General features: G+C 39.5%; 1 protein-coding gene across 1 annotated transcript in view; it reads right to left on the bottom strand.

Annotated features, from left to right (window-relative positions):
- Positions 1–19,329, bottom strand: part of ALG14 (ALG14, UDP-N-acetylglucosaminyltransferase subunit) — a 95,060-nt gene that overhangs the window by 41,324 nt on the left and 34,407 nt on the right. The window contains exon 3 of the mRNA XM_023509836.1: positions 18,922–19,053. Coding sequence (XP_023365604.1) covers positions 18,922–19,053 — 132 coding nt within the window. The remainder of the gene's footprint in view (positions 1–18,921; positions 19,054–19,329) is intronic.

Genomic DNA, 19,329 nt, shown 5'->3' with positions numbered 1-19,329 from the left:
CATTTGGATCGGCATCCATAGCTCAGTGGGTAGGGCACCGGCCACATATACCAGGGCTGGTGGGTTCCAACCCAGCCCAGGCCTGCTAAAACAGTGAAAACTGCAACTTAAAAAATAGCCGAGCGTTGTGGCAGGTGCCTATAGTTCCAGCTACTTGGGAGGCTGAGGTAAGAGGATCATTTGAACCCAAGAGTTTGAGGTTGCTGTGAGCTATGATCTCACCACACTCTACTAAAGGTGACAAAGTGAAATTCTTTAAAAAAAAAAAAAGTGAGAAGCAGCTTGGCTTACATCTTCTGTAAAATGCTGTTCTGGTATAAGGAGCATCTGAAATCACATGCTAAAATAGAATAGGGGAAAAAAAACGTATAACTGCTACTTGGTTAATTTTTGCTCTCCCTGAATTAATCCCTAGAATTAATCTGAGAATTGTTTTGATAACATGTTTCTCAAGTGCTAAATATTCCCTTTATCCAGGCAACCAAAAGAAAATGGCAAAAATGTATCATTCACCTTAAACAGAATACAGTTGCTTTATTTTTTCCAGCCCACCTAAAAGCTGGAAGCCGTCATTATTAAGCGCTTTTTAAAATTTGAATAGCTTTAGGGGGACAAGTTGAATTCCGCTGCATGTGTGTGTTGCACAGTGGCAGAGTCTGGGCTTTCATGCACCCATTCTCTAAGTTCTATGGCCTCTCAGACTCTGCCCTTCCTATTGCCTCCTAACCCAGCTTCTCTCTTTCGATATTTATTTAACTCCTACATTCCCCATGCACTGTAACAGGTGCCAGATCACCATGGTAAATAAAATACCTCACCTTTGCTCAAGGAGTTTAGTCTGTACTTAAATTTCCAAAACTTCCCATGATACTTCCATACCAACTCTAGTTACAAAACTTCTGCATGTTTAATGATCCCACTTTATCTGGACTGTAGCGGCCTTTCCCAAATTCTCCCTTTACATATTCAATTATTTGTGCTGTTTGTGCTCCCTTATGTTCTTTTTTCCCCTCGGAATAATGGGAGATTAAAAAAATTCTAAACAAAAACATCACTTTATTTTTTCTTTCTTTTTCCTTTTTTAGAGTCTCACTCTGTTGCCCCAGGATAGTAGGCTGTGGTGTCAGCCTAGCTCACAGCAACCTCGAACTCCTGGGTTCAAGCGATTCTCCTCCTGCTTCAGCCTCCCAAGTAGCTGGGCCTATAGGCATCCACTACAATGTATAGCTAATTTTTTCTATTTTTAGTAGACATAGGGACATGCTCTTGCTCAGGCTGGTCTTGAACTCCTGAGCTCAAGGGATCCTCCGACCTTGGCCTCCCAAGAGTGCTAGGATTACAGGCTTAAGTCACTGTGTTTGGCCTACTTTACTGATTTTCAAATGCTATAAATACAGAACTCCTGTTTGAGAAGAATCTTTAAAATACGCGTTGAAAGCCTTTAAAGCTGGGACTGGTTCTAACAATTACTTAAACATTTAAGGCCAATACAAAGATTTGTTTTCTCTCTATCCACTCTCTGTTCTCACCAGCCACCAGCACCTCCTACCTCCATTGTAGATTCCTATCTACAACTCCAGGTTGTTCCAAGCTCACTGCCTCTGACTAGATCAGTCCCCTCCTTGAAAACAGGTTTGTTTCCATCACACTTATCCTCTCACAATAAATTCCTTTTCCTTCAACTTTCATTTTTACCATAGCCACTCTATCATTCTTGGGAAAACACTGGCTTTCACCTTAAAAGTCAGAGGCCCCAGCAGGTCCAGATCTAATATGTGCCTGTGATGGGCTGGAACAGTGACAACTCAGAAAGTGACGCAGGCAAAGTGAAACAAGAATTGCAGGCAAAGCCACGCTGGCTTTTGCAGAGAGGAAAAATGCAATGTTTGCCAAGTGGAAAAAGGATCAACTTAGAAAGAAAAATCATTTTCAAGCTTCTGAGAGTCCCCCCAAAAGGAAAAGAATAAAAACAACTCAAAGCGATTTAATGGGTAACCCACAGCCTAATTTTGACACAGATTTTGTTCTGAGCTCACTCAGAATGTGAAACAGAAGCCATAACATTTAAATTAAATATCTCATTTATGGACAGAAGAAGCTACAGGTTGTCACTCAGCCAATCTGTCAGTGGCACAGCTGGTAATTTCACCAGGCAGCTGGGAAAAGCAGTTTGTCAGTCATAAGAAACCAGATATTTGGAAGATTTTCACATCAAATCACTTCTCCCAGTACCCTTCAACCATCATCAGACTTGCTAAATGCACGTACAATGCAGAGCTGGCTCTTCTGTATCTTTGAGAAAGTTGATAAATTTATGGTGCACTGGCGTTCATTACTTTAATACATTATGGAGGACTGGACAACAGAGGAACTCAAACTAAGAAGCCTAAACAAAGGGTTTTCAAGTGTGATTTCACTAATCTTTAAAACAGACAAGTTTGGCGTAACTGTTTTTTTTTTGAGACAGAGCCTTAAGCTGTCCCCCTGGGTAGAGTGCTATAGCATCATAGCTCACAGCAACCTTGAGCTCCTGGGCTCAAGTGAGTCTCTTGCCTCTGCCTCCTAAGAAGCTGGGACTACAGGCACCCGCCACAATGCCTGGCTATTTTTTGGTTGCAGCTGTCATTGTTGTTTGGCGGGCCCAGGCTAGATTCGAACCCGCAACTCAGGTGTATGTGGCTGGTGCCTTAGCTGCTTGAGCCACAGGTGCTGAGCCAGTTTAACTGTTTCTTATTTGAGGTGGCTTGAAAAATCTATTCTTCCTTAACTTCATCTACATACCAATATGCATCTTGGAAAGGGTGACCCTTTCTTTGTCTAGCTAAGTTCCTTTGAACTTCTTAGAAAGGTTTTTTTTGGTACCAAAAAACACAATACCAGATGAAGGTCATTATACAAAGAGGATCAAACCTATAACAGTTAAGGAGAAAAACAAAGTTCCTGTAAGAGTTTTGGCATATTAACAAGAAGTTAATTGCCTCTTCTTAATATTTCAAACACATGTTAATTAGTAGGCCAATAAAAATTTTATATACTACACAAACAGTGATAATCTTGGTGCCACCTACTTTGTGGCTTAACACAGAGAATACCTAATTAAGAAAAAAAATCACAGTACCCTATGGACAATAACTTGCTATCCATGTTATCGGCATTCTATTGCTATGAACTTAAGACATTTCACAGTTCAAACTGGGTATGGAACATAGAAAAAAATGATTAAGTAAAATAATGGCCTGCTTTCATACAATGCATGAGTGAGTATAGATGTAATAAATACATCTAAATTTGTCATGGTGAATTAAATCAGCTTCAGCTTCAGGCAAAGAGGCTGATATTAGGCTCAAATGATCCATTTTTTCCCAATTTGTTATACATGCATAATCTAAAATTTATTTTTTACTTGATCAAAAATTAAATTAGGTTTCGTTTCTGAACGCAGAGCTCTTTTCTTAAGTATTTCATTTAACAATGGCCAGGTTGGAATGAAGCCAGTAAATCAAACACTGCAGACTTGGAAACCTTCCTAGTTTTTCAGACTCTTAATAAAGCCTGAGAAGAGCACCAGTTTAGTGGGTGTCTTTGTTTTGTGATGACTCACATCACCCAGTGTTCATTCATTTATTTTTAAGTCACTCCACAAATATGTGGAAGCTTTTCTAGAAAAGGACCATGGAAAACACAAAAACGTGGCCTTTACCCTCAAGAGCTTTATGGAACTGTCTCCCCCTGCTCCCCCAACATAAGCAGTTCTCTTACTTGAATGATCAGCAACCTTTGAATTTAAGCTATCTCTTCCTCTCCTTGAAGCAAACAAATTTTTCTTCAGGAGTATATTTCTTTTTTTTTTTTTTTTTTTTTGAGACAGAGCCTCAAGCTGTCCCCCTGGGTAGAGTGCCCGTGGCATTACAGCTCACAGCAACCTCCAACTCCTGGGCTCAAGCGAGTCTCCTGCCTCCGCCTCCCAAGTAGCTGGGACCACAGGCGCCCGCCACAATGCCCGGCTATTTTTTGGTTGCAGCCGTCATTGTTGTTTGGCGGGTCCGGGCTGGGGATTCGAACCCGCCACCTTAGGTGTACGTGGCTGGCGCCTTAGCCGGTTGAGCTATAGGTGCAGAGCCCAGGAGTATATTTCTAAAAGAATAATAGAATAGCCTACTTATTCAAAGAATGACTCAAAGACTCATACTTTTAGAAGAAGCTAAAGAAGATACAGTAGTGAAGAAATCTTTGGGCTTCAAGATACAATACAGTAGACTCACGTGGAGTATTTAAAATTCATTTTAATGTGGGATTAATGTATACATCATATTAGGGGAAGAGGAAAACAGAAGAATTGCAAAAGGCTGAAATCAATGGGACTATTTATTTATTTCAGGTTAACGTGAGGGTACAAACAACCAGATTGCAATATTTGAACTTGTTAGGTAGAGTCTATCTTGTAGTTATGTCTCAATGGGACTATTTAGACATGGCTTTAGAAGGGTTAACAAAGTGTTCCATGACTCTTCCAGCAGAACTCAACATCATCACTGCCTAACAGGATCCAACAGACAATTACAGAACACTCCATACAGTAACATCAGAAAACACATTGCTTCTAAGTGACCATGGAATAGTCACTAAGACAGACCATACCCCAGATCATAAAACAAACCTAAAGATATTTAAAAATGGAGTCTGTTCTCTGATCATAATGAGATTGAAATCAATAACAGAAGAATAATAGGAAAAATCTCCCAATACTTGGAAATTGAACAAAATACTCTAAATAATTCATGGGTCATAGATTAAGTCTTAAAGGACACCCCCCCAAAAAAATACTCAGGACTGAATGAAAAGGAAAATACAACACATCAGTGTTTGAAGGATGCAGCTAAAGCAGTGCTGAGAGGGAAATTTTTAGCACTAAATGCTTATAATTAAAAAAGAGGAATGATCTCAAATCAGTAACCTAATTTCTTACCCTAAAAAACTGGAGAAAAATGCCGGAGGTGGTGGGTTCAAACCCAGCCCTGGCCAAAAAAAAGAAAAAAAAAAAACTGGAGAAAGAAGAGCAAAACAAAGCCACGGCAAACAAAAGGAAGGAAATAGTGAAAATAAGAGTAGAGAAAAAAAATCAAAAAACCAAAAAGCTGAGATTCTTTCAAAAAATCTACAAAATTGATTTCACTAAAAAAGATAAATATAAAAAAGACACATATTGCCAATATCAGGAATGAAACAGAAGATATAACTATGGATCCTAAAACTGTGGAAAAGGATAATAAAGGCATACTATAAACATCTACACATAAATTTCACAATTTAGATCAAACAATTTCTTGAAAACCACAAATTGCCCAAATTTATCCAATGTAAAACAGATAATCGGAATAATTCTATGATTATTAAAGAAATCTAACCCATAACTAAAAAGCTTCTGAAAAAGAAATCTCCAGGACCAGATGGTTTTACTAGAGAATTTTACCAACAATTTAAAGGTGAATTAAGATCAATTCTCACAATCTTTTCCAGAAAGTAAAGAGGAAACACTTCTCAACTCATTTTATGAGGCCAGTATTACCTTAATATCAAAACCAGACAAAGACTAAAGACTGCCTGAAAAAGAAAGCTAAAGACCAATATTCCTCATGAACACTGTCATAAAAATCTTCAACAGATTACTAGCAAATAAAATCCATCAATATATAAAAAGAACTATATGCCACAACTGGGAAGGATTTATTCTAGGAATGCAAGGCTGTTTCAACACCTGAAAATCAATCATTGTAATGTACCACGTCCACATAGTAAAGATAAAAAATAACATGATTGTGTCAACTGATCCAAGAAAAAGCATTTGACAAAATTCAATACTCTTTCATAATTATAAAAAAAAACACACCCAGCTAATTAGAAACATAGGGTGCTATGGCTAATGTTATATGTCAACCTGACGGGGTAATGGTGTGCCCAGACACTTGGTCAAATATCATATGGGGTGTGTCAGTGAAGATGTTTCTGGACTAGATTAGCATCTGAATCCATGAATTGAGTGAAGCAGATGACCCTCCTCATGGGGATGGAAATCACCCAATCACTTAAAGACCTAAATAGGACAAAAAAAGCTTATCAAGAAGGAAATTCCTCTGCCTGATTAGTTAATTTGGGACTTCAGTCTCTTCCTGCCTTTCCACTCAAATGAAAACTGGCTTTTTTTGAGTCTCAAGGATGCCAGCTTTTGGACTGGAACTTACACCATCAGCTTTCCTGAGTCTCTCGCTTGTTGACTATAAATCCTGGGACTTGTCAGCCTCCATAATTGTGAGAGCCAATTCTCTGTAATAAAATCACTCTCTCTCTCCCTGATCTACATACAGATATTTAAATATAGATACAAGTTGCTAAATGGCTAGATATCTGTATCTATGTTGTATTGGTTCTGTTTCTGTAGAGAATGCTAATGAATACAGAGGGGAAATCTCCTAACTGGACAAAGAACACTTATGGAGAAGCTACGGCTAACATCACACTTAGTAGTGAGAGAAAGTGCTTTTTCCCTAAAATTGGGAACATGGCAAAGCTGTCTGCTCTCACCATTCTTATTCAACACATTGCTACGAGTCCTAGCTAATGCAATAAGGCAAGAAAAGGAAACAAATGATACACTGGTTGGAAAGGAAGAAATAAGGTTGCATTTACAGAGGACAGGATTATCGATGTAGAAAATCCCTGTGATTCTATTTTAAAAGCTCTCAAATTTAGTAAGTACACTTATGTATCACACATAAGTGCACATAAAAATAGTGAAAACGAAGTACTGTAATCTAGTTCACAGTATCTTACTACTACCAGTTCTCTGATTTTAACACTGTAGTACCCTACTTTTATTTATTTTTTATTTTTATTTTTTTGCAGTTTTTGGCTGGGACTGTGTTTGAACCCGCCACCTCCAGTATATGGGACCACCGCCCTACTCCTGAGCCACAGGCGCCACCTGTGTACTCTACTTTTAAATAAGATGTCACCATTAGGGGAAACTGGGTAAAGGGAACATGGGACTCTATATATTTTTACAAGTTTTCAGAATATATATTTCAAAAATTTAAAATGATATAAAAAAATGTGGTTGGGTGCAGGGTAATCACATGTAATCACAGTTATTTAGGAGGCTTAGGCAAGAGGATCTCTTGAACCCAGGAGTTTGAAGTTGCAGTGAGCTATGACTCTGCCACTGCACGTCAAGCTGTAAAACAGAGTGAGATTTCGTCTCTAAAAAAAAAGAAAAGCAAACAAAGGAAGATGTGTCCAAATGCTTTTAAGAGAATCTTGAATACCAAACAAGCTAAAAGTACTCCAATTAGGCTGCAAAGACAGAAGAACTATTTCTGGTTTAAATAGGTCTTCCTTTTCAACTGAATTATTGTTATTCCATGTCTATCTGTTGCTTTGAGGACTCACACTATACTTTATTTGTCCTTTTTAGTGCTTGATGCATTACAGATAGATTTTTAAAATATTACTTAATATTTTAATTGAGCAAAATAGCTAATCTTGGCAGCATTTAATACATTTCTAAAGAGAACAAGAGTTATGCTACACTAATGATATGACCTTGCCTATTTAGGTCTCTCTGATTTGAGTTTCTCATTGATAAAAAGGAGGTAAAGACAAAACTATATTATGGGACTGCCGAGAGAATTAAGAGTTAACATATATGAAGTACTTAGAATAGTAACTGACAAATAATAAAAGTTCAATAAATATTTTTCTTAAAGACTTAAAAACATGACTTTTAGATGAATCCATCCACATGAATCAAAATGATAATCAATAAAATGTTTAAGTGGTCATTCCCTTTAACTTATAACTGCATTTCAATTTTTAAAAGTCTGTATGTGGCTGGGCATGGTGGCTCACGCCTGTAATCCTAGCACTCTGGGAGGCCAAGATGGGTGGATTGCCTGAGCTCACAGGTTCGAGACCAGCCTGAGTGAGAGTGAGACCCTGTCTCTAAAATATAGCAGAGCTTTGTGGCAGGTGCCTGTAGTCCCAGATACTTGGGAGGCTGCGGTAAGAGGATCACTTGAGCCCAAGAGTTTGATGTTGCTGTGAGCTATGACACCACAGCACTCTACTGAGGGTGACAAAGTGAGACTCTGTCTCCAAAAAATATATAAAATAAAAATAAAAGTCTGTATGTGGGGATTATAGTGAAAAGAAACTGAATATGCCATCTTACAGTACATATACATTTAGCCTTATAAAAGTGACTATCTTCTGCATTGAGGTCTTAATTCCATTAATTTCCAAATATATAAAATATGTAAAATGCCAGTTAAAAGTCTAAAGATTTCAATATTATGTTCATTATTTGACTCTTGCTAAAATGGCTTTCACTCTTCTTAAAATGACCTTTTCCTATTTTCTAACTGGTTTACCACCCTTATTCACCTTTGCTTACATTTAAATGGCACCTCCACCCTGAAGCCTTACCCAGCTCCCACAGAGACTCTACCACACTATAACCACCCAGCTGTGGGCAAGACTGCTGTCTATTGTGTTTACTTTTATACCCCTAGTACACAATATAAATCCTGCCACAGGGTAGGGTCCTTGATGAATGTTTTTGAAGGAATGAACCACTTAATTTCTCTTTTAATACTCCTATATCAATTTTCCACTTATCACTCTTAAGGCACTTGGCCTACTGGATTATACAGTCGCAGCTCAGAGATCCTACAGGTTCAGTTCCAGATCACCGCAACAAAGCAAATATTGCAAAGATGTGAGTCATATGAACCTTTTGGTTTCCCAATGCATATAAAAGTTATGTTTACACTCTGCTATAGTCTATTACATGTGCAATAGTATTAGAGCTTAAAAACAAAATATACATCTCAATTTTAAAATGCTTTATTGTTAAAAATGCTAATAATCAGCTCGGCGCCTGTAGCACTGTGGTTATGGCACCAGCCACATACACTGAGGCTGGAAGGTTTGAACCCAGCCTGGGCCAGCTAAACAACAATGACATCTGCAACAAAAAATAGCTGGGTGTTGTGGTGAGTGCCTGTAGTCCCAGGTACTTGGGAGGCTGAGGCAAGAGAATAGCTTAAGCCCAAGAGTTTGAGGTTGCTATGAAATGTGACTCCACAGCACTCTACCGAGGGCGACATAGTGAGACTCTGTCTCAAAGTGGCATCTTTGCTGAATCCACTGACTCTTCTTTTAACAACAAATTTCTCTGTAGCATGCAATGCTATTTTATAGCATTTTACCCATAATGGAACTGCTTTCAAAATTGGAGTCAATCTTCTCAAAGTCTGCCAATGCTTTATCATTAAATGTATGCTATTCTAAATCCTTTGTTGCCATTTCAACACGTTCATGAGCGTCTCCACCAGGAGTAGATTCCATCTCAAGAAACCACTTTCCTTGCTCATTCATAAGAAGTTACTTCTCATCTGGTCAAGTTTTATTATGAGTTTGTGGCAATTCAGTCACATCTTCAGGCTCCAGTTCTAATTTTACTTCTCTTACTATTAATACCATTTCTTTTCTTTGGCCGGGGCTGGGTTTGAACCTGCCACCTCTGGCATACGGGGCCAGCGCTACTCCTTTGAGCCACAGGTGCTGCCCTATTGCGACCATTTCTGCAATTACTTCCTCCACTGAAGTTTTTTATCTCCTCAAAGTCATCCACGAGGGCTCAAATCAACTTCTTCTGAACTCCTGTTTTCTGACCTCCTTCCATGAACCGTGAATGTACTTAATGGAATCTAGATTGGTGAATCCCTTCCAGAAGGTTTTCAATTCACTTTTCCCAGATTTATCAGAGCAATTTTTATTCATGGCAATTATACCCTTACTGCAAGAAATATTTTTCTTTCTTTCCTTTCTTTCTCTCTCTCTCCCCCCACCCCTCTCCCCCTTTTTTGGCAGAGTCTCACTCTGTTGCCCAGACTAGAGTGCCTTGGTATCAGCCTAGCTCACAACAACCTCAAACTCTTGGGTTCAAGTCATCCTCCTGCCTCACCCTCTGGAGTAGCTGGGACTACAGGGACCTGCTATGACACCAGCTTTTTTTTCTATTTTTAGTAGAGATGGAGTCTTGCTCTTGCTTAGGCTGATCTCAAACTCCTGAGCTCAAGGGATCCTTCCACCTTGGCCTCCCAGAGTAGGCTAGGATTACAGGTGTGAGCCACTGTACCCAGCCACAAAATATATTTTTTAAATAATAAGATTTGAAAGTCAAAATTATTTCTTGATCCACGGACTACAGAATGGATGGTGCACTAGCAGTCATAAAAACAACATTAATCTCCTTGAGTGATCAGGTTCAATGTTTTAAAAGGCATCTTAATTTCTAAGCAGGAGGTTTCAACAGTAAGCTTAAAACACTCAATAAACCATGCTGTAAACAGATGTGCCATCACCCAGGCTTTGTTGTTCTATTTATAGAACACAGGTAGAGGTGATTTAACATAATTCTTGGCTCAGCACCTGTAGCTCAAGAGGCTAGGGCGCCAGTCACATACACCGGAGCTGGAGGGTTCGAATCCAGCCTGGACCCAACAAACAACGACAACCATAACAAAAAATAGCTGGGTGTTGTGGCAGGTATCTGTAGTCCCAGGTACTTGGGAGGTTAAGGCAAGAGGATCACTTAAGCTCAAGAGTTTGAGGTTGCTGTGAGCTGTGATGTCACAGCACTCTACCCAGGGCGACAGCTTGAGACTCTGTCTCAAAACAAACAAACAAAAAACCCCACAATACTTAAGAGCTCTTAGGTTTTCAGAATGGTAAATGAGCATTGGCTTTAACTTAAAGTCACCTGGTGCGTTAGCCTATAACAAGAGAGTCTTTTGAAACTTTGAAGCCCTAGGCATTGACTTCTTTAGTCTAGCTACAGGAAATCCAGGATGGCATCTTCTTCTAATGTAAGACTATTTCGTCTACATGGAAAATCTGCTGTTTAGCATAGCCACCTTTGTTAATGATCTCAGCTAGATCTGGGTAACTTGCTGCAGCTTCTCCATTAGCACTCGCTGCTTCACCTGGAACTTTTTTGGCATAGAGATGGCTTCTTTCCTGAAGCCACATGATCAGCCCTCACTAGATTCAAACTTTCCCTTGGCAGCTTCTTCATCTCTCTCAGTCTTTAAGAATTGAAAGGAGTTAGGGCCTTGCTCTGGATTAGGCTTTGGTTTGGGAATGTGATACCTGGTCTGATCTTCCATCCAGACCATTTAAACTTTCTCTGTATCAGCAATAAGGCTGTTTCACTTTCTTACCATTTATGTGTTCACTGTAGCAGTACTTTTAATTCCTTCAAGAACTTTTCTGTTGCATTTACAACTTGGCTATTTGATGCACAAAGCCTAGTTTTGGCCTGTCTTAGTTTCCAATACATCTTCCTCACTCAGCTTACTCATCTGATTTAAAGTGAGAGAGGTGCAATTCTTCCTTTCAGTTGAACACTCGGTGGCCATTATAGGGTTATCAATTAGCATAATTTCAATATTGTTGTTTCTTGGGGAATGGGGAAGCCCAAGGAAAGAGAGAGAAAAGCAGGTCAGTGGAGCCATCAGAACACACATTTATCAATTAAACTCACCATTCTATATGAGTGTGCTTAGTGGTGTCCTGAAATAATTACAATAGTAACATCAAAGATCCCCATCAATGTTAATGAAGGGCTGGGCATGATGGCCCAGGCCTGTAATCCTAGCACTCTGGGAGGCTGATGCAGGAGGGTCTCTTGAACCCAGGAATTTGCCGTTGCAGTGAGCTAAGATCATGCCACTGAACTCTAGCTGGGATGACAGAGCAAGAGACTGTCTCAAAAAAAAAAAGGAAGAAAAAAAAGGAGAGAGAGAGAAAAAGAGTTAATGATAAAAAGTTCAAAGTATTGCAAGAATGACCAAAATGTGATAGAGACAGAAGTGAACACATGCTGCTGGAAAAATAGCACTGATAGACTTGTTTCACGCAGGGTTGCCACAACCTTCAATTTGTAAAAAACTCACCATCGGCAATGTTCAATAAAGCAAAGTGCAATGAAACACGGTATGCCTATAATTATCTTCCCACATACCTCCTCTAATAGAGTGTGAGCTCTTCAAGGGGATGGCCCATAGCTCACTCATGTTTATGCTGAGTAATCAGCACAGTGACCGGAACATTCATCAATGGATACGTGCTGAGAGGCTGCCATGAACCAGGCACTGTTCTACAGGTAAAATGAACAAGACAATCACAGTTTCTGTGGAAAGACAATAAATAAATTAAAAAATGAGGTGATTTTGAAATTGAGATTAATACTGTACTACAAAGGAAATAAAGCATGACAAGGTGACAGAGGATAAGGATGTGAGCTGGTGGAAATGCTAGTAGTCAGGGTAGGCCTCACAGAGGAAGGGACATTTGACAATAAGGAGCTGGCCGTGCTTAGATCAAGAGCAAAGAGGTCCAAGCACGAGACAAGCACGTGCAAAGGCTCTGAGACAGGAATCAGGTAGAGGTCTTAAAACAAAACAAGCAAGCAAAGGCAAGTGGGGCTGGCCCAGTGTACTGGGGGCAGAGGAGGAGAAGAGGTGAGAGAAGCAGGTCAGGCTACACCGAAAAGTTTAGACTTTATTCTAAGAGCACAGAAAGCCTCTAGAGTAACAGAATCTTATTTACATTAAAAAAAATCACTTTGATTGTTAAGTAGTAAAGAAGTTAAAAGGGGCCATGAACTTCCTTCCATAGGCAGGCAAGTGAGGACAGTATGTGACTGGAAGTCGGAAAGTTAAAGGGCATGGTGGCAGTGAAGATGGTTACAAGTAGACAGATTGGGACATAAATTTTGAAGATATGGTTGAAAGGACTTGCTATTAAATAAGGAAAGTTGGATATGGCAGAAAGGAATCAAGGATGTCTTCTGGGTATCTGACTTGAGCAAATTTACCAAGATGGGTCAGAACAGGAAATACACCATCTTGGACCAAATAAGTATCAGATATCTGTTGGATATCACTTTAACAGTTACCACTCTGAAGATGATAGACTCACCTATAAATCAAACACAATGGAGCATTCTAAATCTAACTCTATTTACTGCTGGGTTACAGAAAGACAAACACAATTTAATAAATGATTGAAATGACTGGACGTCTCAGTTCATTTGATAAAATACATCATTTTTGGCTGCCACTGGTCTCTCTGATCCAGATTATTAACATAAGTATGCTGAATTGTACATCAGAAATTTTAAACAAATGCTGTTAACTCAATTCAAGTGCTTTCTGCTCTTGTCCATGCTTCATAAACTTTGGGTGGTTAGGGTGTCAAGAAAGAGGTAAGCAATGTCTCACCAAGTTACCTTCACTCACTTAGTCAGTTAAATGCTGTACACAGGCTACTGAAAGCCAAATGCTTCGATGCTTTCTGCAATGATACACATTTTAATCTATTTTTATATTGTTTAATTCATATTTATTGAAATAATTTATACACAGTAAAATTCACCCTTTTTAGTGAATAGATATTAGCTTTAACAATCACATACAGTGAAGTAACCATCACCACAAAAAAGACACAGAACAGTTTTTCTTTTCTTTTCTTTTTTTTTTTTTTTGAGACAGAGCCTCAAGCTGTCACCCTGGGTAGAATTCTGTGACATCAGAGCTCACAGCAACCTCCAACTCCTGGGCTTAAGTGATTCTCTTGCCTCAGGCTTCCAAGTAGCTGGGAATACAGGCATCCACTTGAACGCCCAACTATTTTGGTTGTAGTTGTCGTTGTTTGGCAGTCTGGGCTGGATTCGAACCCGCCAGCTCTGGTGTATGTGGCTGGCACCTTAGCCACCTGAGCTATAGGTGCTGAGAACAGCTTTTCACCAAATAAGTTCATTCAAGTCCTTATTTCATAGTCACCTCCCCACCTTCAGACTGGCAAACAGACTGATTTTTTTGGTTGTTGTTCTCATTATCTTTTAAAACGTAAATATCTTCTTAGGAATTTATGACTTTTGTACACAGATGCCTGGCAAAGCCCTATATGAATAAAGCTTTCTTGAAAAATATGATGTGTGAAATATTACAGGGATCCTCAAACTTTTTAAACAGGGGGCCAGTTCACTGTCCCTCAGACCACTGGAGGGCGGGATTGCAGGCCCTGGGACAAGTCGGCTACTAAGCAGGACAGGCAGCAGTGCCAAAAACACTCAGTGGGCCAGATAAATGTCCTTGGTGGGCCTCATGTGGCCCGTGGGCCATGGTTTGAGGATGCCTGTATTAAAACCTCTCAAAAAGTATTTCATGACCTTGTAGAAGAAGAAATCACCCATTATGATCATTAAGGACTAGATATAGGCCTCCAAAACATGGTTTATAATTTTTCTTGGAGAAAGGCTTTTTATCTAATAATTGGCTTGGACAAAACAAGTATAACTTTTAATATATACTCAGTAAAGAGATTTATACACTTTTTTCTCAAAATAACCTGAGGTTTTTAGGTCACCATCTTATCTAAAATGTTAATTAAGATGTAAAACAGGCCGGGTGAGGTGGCTTATGCCTGTAATCCCAGCACTTGGGAGGCTGAGGCAGGTGGACTGCCTGAGCTCACAGGTTCGAGACCAGCCTGAGCCAGAGCCAGACCCCCATCTCTAAAAAATAGCCAGGTGTTGTGGCGGATGCTTGTAGTCCCAACTACTTGGGAGGCTGAGGCAAGAGGATAACTTGAACCCAAGAATTTGAGGTTGCTGTGAGCTATGACACCATAGCTCTCTACCAAGGGTGACCAAGTGAGACTTCTATCTCAAAAAAAAAAAAAAAAAAAGACATAAAATAGCACACAATGGTTTTTATTTTATTTATTTATTTATTTTTTGAGACAGAGTCTAAGTCACTCTCAATAGAGTGCCATGGTGTCACAGCTCACAGCAACCTCAAACTCTTGGGTTTAAGCAATTCTCTTGACTCAGCCTCCCAAGTAACTGGGACTACAGGCACCTGCCACAATACTCAGCTATTTTTTTGTTGTAGTTGTCATTGTTTTTAGCAGGCCCAGGCCAGGTTCAAACCCGCCAGCCCCATGTGGCTGGCATCCTAACCACTGAGCTATAGGTGCCAAGCCACACAATGGTTTTTACATAGGATTTTCTATAGTAGGAAATGGATAAATTTAAATTCAATTAATTTTCCAAGTTAATTTCATTTGCAGAATTATACTAGTTCCTCTAATTTTTTTATTATCCATTTCACATTTTAAAAATATTTTATTGGTGGGTGGCACGTGTGGCTTAGTGAATAGGGTGCCAGCCCCATATACTGAGGGTGTTGGGTTCAAACCTGGCCCCAGCCAAACTGCAACAAAAAATAGCTGGGTGTTGTGGTGGGCGCCTGTAGTCCCAGCTACTCGGAAAGCTGAGGCAAGAGAATCATCTAAGCCCAAGAGCTGGAGGTTGCTGTGAGCTGTGACACCATAGCACACTACCAAGGGCAATAAAGTGAGACTCTGACTCTGTAAAAAAAAAAAAAAAAAATTATTGGCTGGGCACAGTGGCTCATGCCTATAATCCGAGCACTCTGGGAGGTTGAGGCTGCAGTTGCCTGAGCTCATGAATTCAAGACCAGCCTGAGCAACAGTGAGACCCCTTTTCTAAAAATAGCCAGGTGTTGTGGCAGGCACCTGTAGTCTCAGCTACTTGGGAGGCTGAGGCAAGAGGACTGCTGGAGCCCAAGAGTTTGAGGTTGCTGTGAGCCATGACCCCATAGCACTCTACTGAGGATGACAAAGTGAGACTCTGTTCCTCCCCCCACAAAAAAAAATTATTGATGGATATCCTAAGTACACTGATTTGATCTTTAAATTATAGGAATGTATTAAATTATCACATGTATCCCCAAACTACAAACGTTTATTATGTGTCAGTATATTTTATTTTGAAAAATATACATGACATTTAATTTTGAACGATCTATACTATTTTTATTCCAATAGGTCAGTCTTTGTTAAATCTACCATGAAAGTTACTTGCTGCGATATATTTTCATTTTACACATCCATTATTTAGAAGCAATGATATTTAATGTGCCAAGAAGTAATTTACTAATTGATTCTTATTTGCTGTGAATGAATGAACACATCCTCCACAGTGTGTGCCAGAAATGGTAGCACACACTTTAGCAGTAAGGCCTTGGGCTTTGCAATCAGAAAAATCCAGATTCAAGTTCCAGGTCTATTACTTAATGATTGTGTAAAGTCTGAGGAAGTAACTCTATCTTATGGCCACAGTTCTCTTACTCCTTAATTGTGAAGAGCAATGCTACCCATCTCATACAGCATGAACACAAAGTGGTTATACCAGGTCTGGCACATACGTGTAAGTGCTTGCAGATGGAATTCCCATTTAGAAACCATTAAAATGTTCTATTATTCAGCAATCATTCTGGAACAACATGGAAAGTGTCATTATTTATTTTTTATAGATGATGACGTGAGGGTCAGAAATAGGTGAATCAATTAGCAGACTTATTAACTCAGGTGCACACAGTTAAAGAGAAGCAGAACAGGGCACAGCTGTTCAGACAGTGCTGGTAAGTTAAGGTCTGATGTTGCCATGCTTTCTAAGACACAATGACTATGCAAATGACATGAAATTTATGTGAACCAGCTTGATGAAAGTATTTCAAAATGTATATGAAAACACTACACTGTACCCCCTGTTTGCATTAATGTATAGAGCTATCATTTAATAAAAAAAAAAAAAGAAAAAAAAAGAGTGGCATTTTCTTCCACATTTTAAAAAAATTGAAAGAAATAGTGCTTTGTGACAAAAGTCACAAAAAAATCCAAGGATGATATCTTAATTTATATCACCTGCTATCACAAAACACCATACACTGGTGGCTTATAAACAACAATAAACATTGTATCTGTTGCTGGAGAAGTCCAAGATCAAGGCACCAGCCAAGGCAGTCTCTGCTAAGTGCCTGCTTCCTCACACACAGCCTTCTTCTCACTGTAACCTCACTTGGTGGAAGGGGTGAGGGAACTTTGTGGGGTCTCTTTTATAAGGGCACTGATCTCATCCAGGAGGGTTCTGCCCTGATGACCTGATCACTTCCTGAAGTCCCCACCTCCTAGTACTATCACCGTGAGGGTTAGGATTTCAACATATGAATTTGAGGAGGCACATAGTCCACTGAATAGAGAGATCTACAAAAAATGTCTCTTAACCTTTAACTTTCCTCTCTGTGAAAGGGGATTTCATTAAGTGAGAGCTCATTTGGTAAAGCCAACCTTATCAGAGTAGCTGATAAGATAACGTTTAGGTTGGAAATAATTATTTTAACTAATTCACTTTAAAATGGAAATAAATATCTTACCTTTACTCACCTTTCTCCTCTTATTCCTTAAAAACATCATCTTTTTTTCCCCTTCTACTTTTTACTGATCAAATTTACTGAGCAAATTTATAGAGCTCAGAAAACTTTAGACTAAGATAGAAGGAAACTGAGAGGCTATCTAGTTCAAACCTTTCATTTTAAGGTGAAGAATGAGGCCAAGAAGAGAACTGACTAAAACAAAATGAAAGCCCAAATGGGCCTGGAACCAACTGTCCTATGTCCCACAAGGTCTACCACTATAACGGCATCAAATACTCAGGCCAGGTGACCAGCAGAGTATCCACAGCAGACCCCAGCCATCAATCACATCATCATTTCCTTCTTAGCCTTAATACCCTGGAATCCTAATGTCATTGCACTCTAGCAAGCTGTTGCCAAAGTGACCACGTCTCTTTAATAATTTAGTAAATGTGAACCTAAAATTCACAGTTTAAAATGCTAACACCGGGCAGCGCCTGTAGCTCAGTGAGTAGGGCGCCAGCCCCATATACCAAGGGTGGCGGGTTCAAACCCGGCCCCGGCCAAACTGCAACAAAAAATAGCCGGGTGTTGTGGCGGGAGCCTGTAGTCCCAGCTACTTGGGCAGTAGAGGCAGGAGAATCGCTTGAGCTCAGGAGTTGGAGGTTGCTGTGAGCTGTGATGCCACAGCACTACCCAGGGCGAAAGCTTGAGACTCTGTCTCAAAAAAAAAAAAAATTCCCATCCAAAAGAAGGACTTGACCTGCAACCCAGTTGATGAAAGACCATGAACACATGGATAAGTATCTTTCAAAACCACTGCAGCTAAATGCATTTCTGTTCAGCTATTCATGAGAATAACATACACTAGACGAGAATTCATGTATTCAGAAAGCAAGTAGGGTTTCTTTTCAGGCTATGCCAGTTAATGAATTCTGTTTTCAATAGTAATGAGAGCAGTATTTAAGAACTGTGTATACTACTATGATAACATATCCACTGACCTTTATTGACCACATGGAGTTTAGTAATAGAACTTTATCCTAAAGACCATGAGAGAGCTTAATTAAGACTTTTATGGATAAGGAAGGTAAGGCTGAACACAGAGTGCACTAATTAAGTTTTCATTCATCTATTTTCTACATTACTTTCCTATAAAAACCTGAGTATGTATGACATTCTGCCTACCACATACCATATGTGATAGCAGAGTCTTGAGAAAAACAAAAAAGACTATTAAAAAGGAGTAAAGAATTGGCTCTTTGGCTGATAAGCACACGTCAGCTAGGTATACAAACTGGTTTAAGCTACTGCTCTGTTAGTGGTTATTACCATGAGATAAAGCAAAGGGCAAATTTCAAGTTTAAATTATAGCTAGAAAAGGCAGGAAAATTTCTCAGTTCTTTCAGCAAAGTGACTTTATAGACAATAAATTTTAGCATATATTAATTAGGGTCTAGGAGCCTCGCTGGCATACTGGTAAACAGCAGCTGTTTAAGAAAACAAAATATAGCATCCTGTTCCTAGTGAAGGTCCACGGGAGGGTTGCTTTCCTGTGTCTAGTGAGGGCTTTACATACCACATCTGGCTTCAACCGGAAAGTAAGGGGGAAGGAGACCAACATGGAGCGCAAGGTGGTGAACACTGCGGAGAGCCAGGACTGCCGAACCTCACGGCTTCTCGGAATTCGGTGAATGTAGTATTCGGTAGCCTAAAAGAAAATGAAATCCAAATTACCTGGGTCACTGATGCCAAGGTCAAATATAGTAACAGTTAACATTTGCAGAAGTAGGAGATGCTTTCTTGTTTATTTCCAGTTTTCATTCTAACCACTTTTCAACTAGAGTCATAAAGCCTATTTCATGTGCTGTATTAATGTAACATGCACACCCCTGGGTCGTGACAGAAAAGTTCCTAAATATGATTCAAAAACACTGTTAAAGCCCATTGAGATAAGAAGTTGGGGAAATTTTTCTTTTTTTTTTTT

The sequence above is a fragment of the Otolemur garnettii genome, unplaced genomic scaffold (genome assembly GCF_000181295.1).
Source record: "Otolemur garnettii isolate 467f Iridium unplaced genomic scaffold, OtoGar3 scaffold00010, whole genome shotgun sequence".
In the NCBI taxonomy this organism is placed as follows: domain Eukaryota; kingdom Metazoa; phylum Chordata; class Mammalia; order Primates; family Galagidae; genus Otolemur; species Otolemur garnettii.
The sequence above is the reverse complement of the archived record's forward strand: the minus strand, read 5'-3'. Positions and strand labels throughout refer to the sequence as shown.